The sequence below is a fragment of the Lucilia sericata genome, unplaced genomic scaffold (genome assembly GCF_015586225.1).
Source record: "Lucilia sericata isolate MDLA Ls3-8-SP2 unplaced genomic scaffold, ASM1558622v1 Contig006125F_arrow, whole genome shotgun sequence".
Classification (NCBI taxonomy): Eukaryota; Metazoa; Arthropoda; class Insecta; order Diptera; family Calliphoridae; genus Lucilia; species Lucilia sericata.
In genome coordinates, this window is record NW_023997688.1 from 1 (window position 1) to 8,942 (window position 8,942).

General features: G+C 30.9%; 1 protein-coding gene across 1 annotated transcript; it reads left to right on the top strand.

The window, feature by feature from the left end:
• Positions 1-1,543: 1,543 nt before the first annotated feature.
• LOC119615598 (protein takeout-like) lies at positions 1,544-8,354 on the top strand. The gene is made up of 4 exons (XM_037971605.1): positions 1,544-1,906; positions 5,310-5,547; positions 7,486-7,731; positions 7,804-8,354. Exons 1-4 carry the CDS (start codon positions 1,822-1,824, stop codon positions 8,000-8,002), a joined length of 768 nt encoding a protein of 255 aa, XP_037827533.1. The 5' UTR covers positions 1,544-1,821; the 3' UTR covers positions 8,003-8,354.
• The last annotated feature ends 588 nt before the right edge of the window (positions 8,355-8,942 follow it).

Consider the following 8,942-nt stretch of genomic DNA (forward strand, 5'->3'; position numbering starts at 1 on the left):
GTTCATAGAATAATTCACTAGATAGTATAGATTAGTTCAAAGACCAGTCTATAGACTACTTCATAGACTAGTCCATAGACTAGTTCATAGACTAGCTCAAAGATTAGTACATAGAATAGTTCATAGACTAGCTCATAGGCTAATTCATAGACTAGTTCATATACTAGTTCAAAGACTAGTCTATAGACTAGTTCATATTCTAGTCCATAGAATAGTTTATATTCTATTTCATACAATAGTTTATATACTAGTTCTTAGACTAGTCCATAGACTAGTTCTTAGACTAGTCCATAGACTAGTTCAAAGACTACTCTATATACTAGTTCATGGACTAGTGCATAGACTAGTTCATAGACTAGTCCATAGAATAGTTCATAGAATAGTTCATGGGCTAGTCCATACACTAGTTCATAGACTAGTCCTTATTCTAGTCAATTAAGATGTCAGTAGACTAGTTCATACATAGTCCAGTCATTAGGGTAGTCAATAGGCAATATTATAATCTACATCATAGTCAGGACAATGTCTAGCCCATAAACTAATTATTTGATACTATAGTAGCAAATGATGGCCAAGAGGCTGGACCATCTAAACCGTATCTGAATATGATTCTGATTTAATTAGGAAACATTACCCAAGTAAGTCCAACCAAATACATTAATTACACACCCTTCACAACAGTCTGGAATAACTATAGGGTATGTGCTATATTTTGAGTTTCGAATTATTTATGATGATACTACCGATACAAGTATTTACATACAATTTAGTAAATGAATAAATATTTTTTTTAACCAAAATTGTTAAGACCTGCTAACAGTTCCCAAACTAATTTATATGTATGAAAGCGAACTTATGATAATGAAGTTAATGAAACGATGACGAAGATAACTTTTTTTATATAAAATATTTTACCGGTAAATAAAAGTGGACAAATGAAGGGGTATGTATAATAATACGTTAGTTGTTGTTTTTTTTTTTTGTTTTGTAAAAGATCTCCAGTCAGAATTGAACACTAACAATTTCGATCGAAAAGGAACAGCCAAAGAATAACAAGCGAAAAACAAACAACATAACGTAGACGACGACAACGACTACGAATACGTTGTACTTAAGTCGACGTAGTCGTCTGTCTTTATAAACAGAATATACAAAATCGTATACATAATTCGTAATGTTAATAATGATGACTAAAATAAATACATAAAATACAACAAATTATAATCAATTTAGCAAAGATTGTACAAAAAAAAAAATCAAGCAAAAAAATACAACACCAAAACTAGAGGAATAGTAAGTTATGTGGTAAGTAGTAGTAGTAGTTGTAGTAGTAGTAGATTCCTATACTCTCATACAACATTCTGTAGATCTAGAAGTTGTCAATATTAATGATACGCTAGCTGTTGACCAAAAAGCAAAAAAAAAAACAAGAAGAAGTTTTTGTTTTCTAGCCCAGCTTTATGAAAACAATAACAAAAAAAAATCGCCAATGGAATAAAGAAAAAAATATTATAAATGCCAGCGTAGGTCTAGAATTTAATTCAGTTTAACATTGACATTGGTTCAGACATTGCAAAAATAAAATCAAACTATATATTGGATCCTTTAAAAATCAAACATAACAAAGAAAATTTTATAAAAATTAAAAAAATTTTGTTTTATGTAAATTAAAAAAATAATTAATAAAAAAAAAATTAACAATTGTATTTGTAGTGAACCAATAAAATTTTGGGAAAAAATTTATTAAAAAAAAAAAATTTTGTTTAAAACTCTAAAAATATTTTAATTTAAAAAAAGTGTTAAATTAAAACTAAAAAAAAAATGTCGAATTTAGCATTTTTATGTCTGGCAACTCTGTGCTGCAGCATGTTGTTCTTTTCAAATACTAAAGCGGCCTCAACATTTCGTAAGTTTAAAATTTTATTGAAATTTAATTTAAATCTAAAAATAGCGACATTTGTTTGAACTATTTTAATAAAAATTTCCAAATTTTCTTAGGGATTAGTCCTATCAAAATTCTGCTTTCTGGGTTCTTTCAACCTGGCTTAAAATTTTGCTTTCTGGCTCCTTTGTGTAGACCCTATCGAATAGTGGACAGACGGACATTTTTGGTTTGAAACATATTTGTTAAAAAAATTCAAAATTTTGTTAGGAATTAGGCCTGCCAATCTTCAGCTTTCTGGGTACTTTCCAGATGGGTTGGGTTCACTTTTAAATTTTGGCTCTCTTGGCCCCTTTGTTGGGATCCTATCGAATGGTGAACAGACGGACATTTTCGGTTTGAACCATTTATGTTCAAAAAATTCAAAATTTTCTTAGGGATTACTTCTGCCAATCTTCAGCTTTCTGGGTACTTTCCAGATGGGTTGAGTGCACTTTTAAATTTTGGTTTTCTTGGCCCCTTTGTTTGGTCCCTATCGAATGGTGGACAGACGGACATTTTTGTTTTGAACCATTTTTGTTCAAAAATTCAAAATTTTGTTAGGGATTAGTCCTGCCAATCTTCAGCTTTCTGGGTTCTTTTAACCTATTAGGTTCACTTTTAAATTTTGGCTTTCTTGGCCCCTTTGTTGGGATCCTATCGAATGGTAGACAGACGGACATTTTCGGTTTGAACCATTTTTTTTTTTCAAAAAATTCAAAATTTTCTTAGGAATTAGTCTTGTCAATCTTCAGCTTTCTGGGTTCTTTCAACCCGGTTTGGGTTCACTTTTAAATTTTAGCTTTCTTGGTCCCTTTGTTTGGACCCTATCGAATGGTGGACAGACAGACATTTTATAAGAAACAACGATTTTCAAATATTTTCAAAATTTTGGTTTGATTATAACTTTTTGTTGGTTCAAACCATTTTGTTTCAACTATATAAAGGCCTTAGACCCTATAGCCTATTTGCTGATTTTTAGGCAGCAGACGGACGGACATTTTATTTTGAATTTATTCAGATTAAGGTATTTTGCCTATTTTTAACGACAACTATTTCTAATTACCAAAGAATATTTTGAGAAAATGTTTCCCCTTATTTAGGTCCACCACTCTGGGGCCTTTACTGCTTTCAACTGTAGACATTTGCTTGTTTTTTATAAGGCGTCTGGACGGACATTTTGTTTGAATGAACGATTTTCTAATATTCTGTTTTTAAACTTTTTACACTTTTCAGTTTATTTTAAAAATTTAGCTTTTGTTTATAAGTTAAGATTTCCCTAAGGCCCTATAGAATTTGTGTCTGTTTTTAGCAGAGGGCGCACAGACTTTGTTTAAAAGTTCAGGCTTCGTTTAGGCCCTATCGACGGACGGACGGACAGACATTTTATTGTGATTTTTTCTGATTAAGCGATTTTGTCTATTTTGAATACAAAATATTTCGGATCATCAGATAATATTCTGAGAAAATATTTTCCTCCTAGGTCACCTCAGACCCCAGACTATTGTGCCTTCAAAAGATGCACAGATAGAGGAAAAGTTCGGGATATTTTCAGAAAATTCTTTAAGGATCCAGAATAATATATTTCATGGATTTCTCAGGATTTTTATATATTTTAATTCAAAACTTCATACGATTCCAATCTATGACCTATTTGTGGCCACATTGTCGAAATTATTAGAGCATATCCTTTTCAAATGGGTCTCAAACATTTTTTGATGAACGTTTTGTTTGCAACAACGAAACTTTTAATCGGTTGAATTTTCATGTTTAATTGTTAACCATTTTATCTAAACGTCTATATGAATCTGTACTACTTTATGATCCTTTTGTTTAGGGGGTCTAGTGCATTTTTTAATTATTTTTGGGGCGGCGAATGGACGGACGGATAGAAATTATGTTAAAAATGTATTTCTGGTTAAGCGATTTAGCCTATTTTCAATATCAAACATTTCTGATCTGGAATAATAACTATGGAAAATTGTACCCGAGGGTCCTCTTCTTTAGACCCTATAGTGCCTTAAACAGAGAGAGTCTATATCTCGAATTTAAATGAACATTTTTGAAATTCAATTGGAAAATTGTTTATAATATAATTGAAAAATTCGGAGTATCTGGTGGAAATTGAAACAACGACCTATAGTCTGATAAATTAGCACGATATCGCTCGTAATATTGGTCTATATTTTTCATTATAGAAAGATCTAAGTATGGGTAATAGTTAAAAGCTTTACGATTATCGGCTAAGGTGTAATTGACTAATAATTAAATCTTCAAAGCTATCTATGGATCAAATTTAAACTTTATTTTAATGGTTTAGAATAGTAATCGGCAAACTCGTTGCTGTCTTAGACCCAAGTAGTAATGAAATAAAGACCAATCTTTCAGATTTAAATAAAAAATAATAAAATTTCTTCAATAAATTTTGTTTTAATTTCAAAGTTATGTTTTTTTAAAGATTGTCTGTTTTTAACAATTATTTAACTAAGTTTTAAAGATTTTAGATTTTTTTAAGATATACATATGCGCAAATTTCTATTTTAAAATTGCAACAAAGAAAAAATCTTCTTAAATTATAATGTAAATATTTACTTTAAAGTCAACTTTGTTTAGAATTGAAAAAAATAAGCACACTTGCCCAAAATAAATGTTCAGACATTATTGATTAAGAAAATTATTTAAATAAATAAATAAAACCAATAAATATTCGATAACACATAATACTGCGTTTCGTATAACTTTTAACACAAAGATTATATAGTCACACAAATAAACTGTCAAACGGTGGGGGAGAATTCGTCTACACAGCCCATATTTCTGTTATTTATAAAAAGATTTTGCTAATTGTAAACAGGATACTTTTCGGAAGTATATCTTATTGAAAATTTGGATCCCAAAGACCCCAGATCTGCAGAACATTAATTTCAATAAACAGACAGACGGACATCTGCACCGACAGACGGACACCTGCACCGACAGACGGACAAAGCTTATTCGATTCCTCAATCTACAAGAATCCAAAATATATATGTATATAATTTAAATTGTTACAAAACTATATTATAGAAATCTGAACTGTTTTGGTTTCAATTTTCATATTTCAATAAACTGATCTTATTCTTATGATCCTCAATGTATACAAACTAAACTTTAGTAAAACAAGTTCTATAATATAAGTTGCAACTTTTGAAGCAGCAAAAGAATCGAAATAAAATCTCGTTACTTAAAAATATAAAGCCAAGCCTCTTATTAAAATCACAATTTTACCAAACCAGTCAGTCAGTCACTCACATGTTCCTTTAAAACCAAAATATTTCACTTTGTTGTAAATTTTTTTGGCATAATTTTTTAAATTTTTTTTCTTTATTTTTAATCTTTTTCATTTTAGCCGCCGATATACCCCGTTGTCATACGGGTGATACCGATTGTGTGGTGCGTACCTCTGTAAATTTAATACGAAAACATGCACGCACAGGTTATCCCTCAGCAGCATTTCCACCCATTGAACCATTCCATTTGAAAGAACTCGATATATCAGATGGTCATGGTGGTTCGTTAAATTTAAAATTAAATTTCCGCGATGTTGATGTTGCGGGTCTGTCTGGTGTGAATTTCGATCGTGCTGTGTAAGTAGAGTTTGTTTTGTGGCAAAATGTATAAGTTTTTTATATAACATTTTTTGTGGACTTCTTTTTTTTTAAATCAAAGGCGGTTTTTGTGTGTCGACCCAAAAAGTATCACAGTAATTTTTTTTTTTCGATTTTTAAATAATAAATTTTGTTTGCCTGTGGCTTAATGCTTTTGCCTGGCAACAGTATAGAAATGTTATAAATTTATTTTTTGAATTGGTTTTTAAGTTTTTAAAGGATTACTTATTAGTATAATTTTTTTATTGCAAAGTTTTAATTTTTTTATACAAAAACTCTTTGAATATACGAGATTTTTTTTTCATTTATACTTAAAAACCGAAGTTAATGAACATAGAATAGTCCATTGACTAATCAATACGATAGTTTATTTACTAGTCCATAGAACAGTCAATAGACTAGTCTATAAATTAGTCAATAGACTAGTCAACAGTCTGATCCATACACTAGTCAATAGGCTAATCTATAGACCAGTCAATATACTGGTCCATAGACTAGTCAGTGGACTAGTCAGAAGACTAGTACATAGACTAATCAATAGACTAGGACATAGACTAGTCAATAGACTAGGCCATAGACTAGTCAGTAGACTAGTCCATAGACTAATCAATAGACTAGGACATAGACTAGGCCATAGATTAGTCCACAAAATAGTCCGTAGACTAGTCCATAGGATAAGCAATAGACTAGTCCATAGAATAGTCCGTAGACAAGTCCATAGAATAGTCCGTAGACAAGTCCATGGACTAATCAATAGACTAGTCCATAGACCAGTTAATAGATAAGTCAATACTGTAGTTCATACACGAGTTAATAGACTAGTCAGTAGACTAGTCCATAGACTTGTCAACAGACTAGTCAGTAGACTTGTCAACAGACTAGTCCATAGACAAATCAAATCATAGACAACTAGTCAATAGCCCAGTCCATAGACTAGTCAGTAGAATAGTCAATAGACTAGTCTATAGACTAATCAATAGACTAGTCAGTAGAATAGTCAATAGACTAGTCAGTAGACTAGTCTATAGACTAATCAATAGACTAGTCTATAGACTAGTCAATTGACTACTTCATAGACTAGCCAATAGTCAAGTCCATAGACCATAGATCAGTCTATAGTCTAGTCCATACATTAATCAAAGACTAGTCAATAGATTAGTTCATATAATAGTCAGTGGACTGGTGATTAGTCCATATACTGGTCAATAGACTAGTCAATGAACAAGTCCACATACTGGTCAATTGACTAGTCAATAGACTCAAGTATAGACTAGACAATATACTAGTCCATAAACTAGTCAATGGACTAGTCAATATACTATAATATACTTCATAGACTAGTCAAAGAACTAGTACATAGACTAGTCAGTAGATTAGTCCATAGACTAATTAATATACTAGGACTTAGACTAGTACATAGACTAGTCAGTGGACTATATTCTAGTCCATAGATTAGTCAATAGACTAGCCATAAGACAAGTCCATAGACTACTCCATATACTGGTTAATAGACTAGTCAATGGACTTGTCCACATATTGGAGACTAGCATATAGACTTGTCAATAGACTAGTTTATAGACTAGTCCATACAATAGTCCATAGACCATTATATAGACTAGTCCATAGTCTACTCCACATACTAGACATAGATTAGTGCATAATCTAGTCAATAGATTAGTCCATAAACTAGTCAATAGATTTATAGACTAGTCCATACACTAGTCCATAGACCATTATATAGACTAGTCCATAGTCTAGTCCACATACTAAACATAGATTAGTCCATAATCTAGTCAATAGATTAGTCCATAAACTAGTCAATAGATTTGTCAATAGACTTGCTCAGTAATCAATAAACTATAGTTTTTATCGCTTAAGATTTCTTAAAATTATATAATTATTCTAATTTCTTTCCAGTGGTTTTGGAGCGGATCCTGCTACTTCCAAATTTGAAATGTATGGCATTTTACCAAAGATCACTATACGCGGCAAATACACTGCCGATGGACGCATTTTAATTTTACCCATACGCGGTGATGGTAATGCCGATATTACACTAGAAAACTCCAAATTCTCGGTTAAATTCAAGCCCTCCTTACATCCCAAAAATGGCAAAACTTTCTTAATGGTTGACAAATTGAAGGTCTTGATTGAACCACAAAAGTAAGTTTAATTAATGAAATAAAACAATGAAATAAAAACTCTAACAAAATGTTTCCTTTTTTTCGCCCCCAGAATGATCATTCAATTGACCAACTTATTTAATGGTGATCAAGCCTTGGGTGCTCATATGAATCAATTCTTAAATGAAAATTGGTTTGATGTCTGGACCGAATTGCAACCCTCTATACATGTGGCCATTGCTGACGTTATGAAGAGCATATTAACGCCCATTTTTAAGAAATTCCCCTATGAAGACATGTATGAAAATTAAATTTATTCATTTTAGTTTATGTAAGGAACAAAAAACTGTGAATTTTTTATTTTTTTTTTTTTATATAAGTTAACATTTGTGTGGTTTAGTATTAGTTTTAAACAACAATGATTTTCATTATTATTAATAATGTATTTTTATTAGCCGTTACGTTTAGTTTAAGAGACAATTTATAATTTCCGTATTTGCAAAAAAAAAATGTTTGCTAAAATTCAAAATATCAAAAAAATACGGAAATTTTGTCTAAACTCATTTATAAATAACTCATAATTATCATACAACAATTATATAATTATAATATTAGTTTTTTTTACACATTAATATTAAAAACCATTTGTTGAATAAAATATTTGAAAAAAAAAAAAATTGAAAAAATGGTACTTGTTTGAGATATCAATTTAATATAATTTATTTTGATTGTTTATTTAGATATTTAAATGACTCTAAGGTGGTAAATAAGATAAATGATTATTAGTAGTAGTTGGTGTGAAAAAAAAAAACAGACAAGCAGACAAACTGGTTGTTACCCTACAGTGGGTAATGGTGCATATATCTAAAATAAATGAAATCTCATGCAAAGTCTTCTAGCCAAATGATCAGTGATCGTCATATTACGCCGATTACATGAGATGTTGATCAGTGTCAATGGGCCCAAAGTTTTTTTTAATCCATATTTACAGTGATCAAGAAAGTTGAGGAAGAGGAATGTTTTGATCAACGTAAGATCAGACTGCACCACTCATTTTAAATGAGTCAAATGAGTAATGATCAACAACTGAGATATCAAGAGTATAGATATGTCCGTTGAGGTCACAAGCAATTGTCTGCTCACATTCATAGATGTCCTATTGAGCCCAACATTATCACAAGAAAGCCGCACCACAATCAGCCGGTCGACTTTGTAACCAGGGATTGTCAAATTCCGCCGATCACACAAGAT

Bases quoted from the DNA above. Each gene is read 5' to 3' on its own strand.
- LOC119615598 (XM_037971605.1), top strand. From the start codon at position 1,822: ATGTCGAATTTAGCATTTTTATGTCTGGCAACTCTGTGCTGCAGCATG. The intron at 5,548-7,485 runs GTAAGTAGAGTT...ATTTCTTTCCAG, and splicing joins GTGAATTTCGATCGTGCTGT to TGGTTTTGGAGCGGATCCTG. The intron at 7,732-7,803 runs GTAAGTTTAATT...TTTCGCCCCCAG, and splicing joins GTCTTGATTGAACCACAAAA to AATGATCATTCAATTGACCA.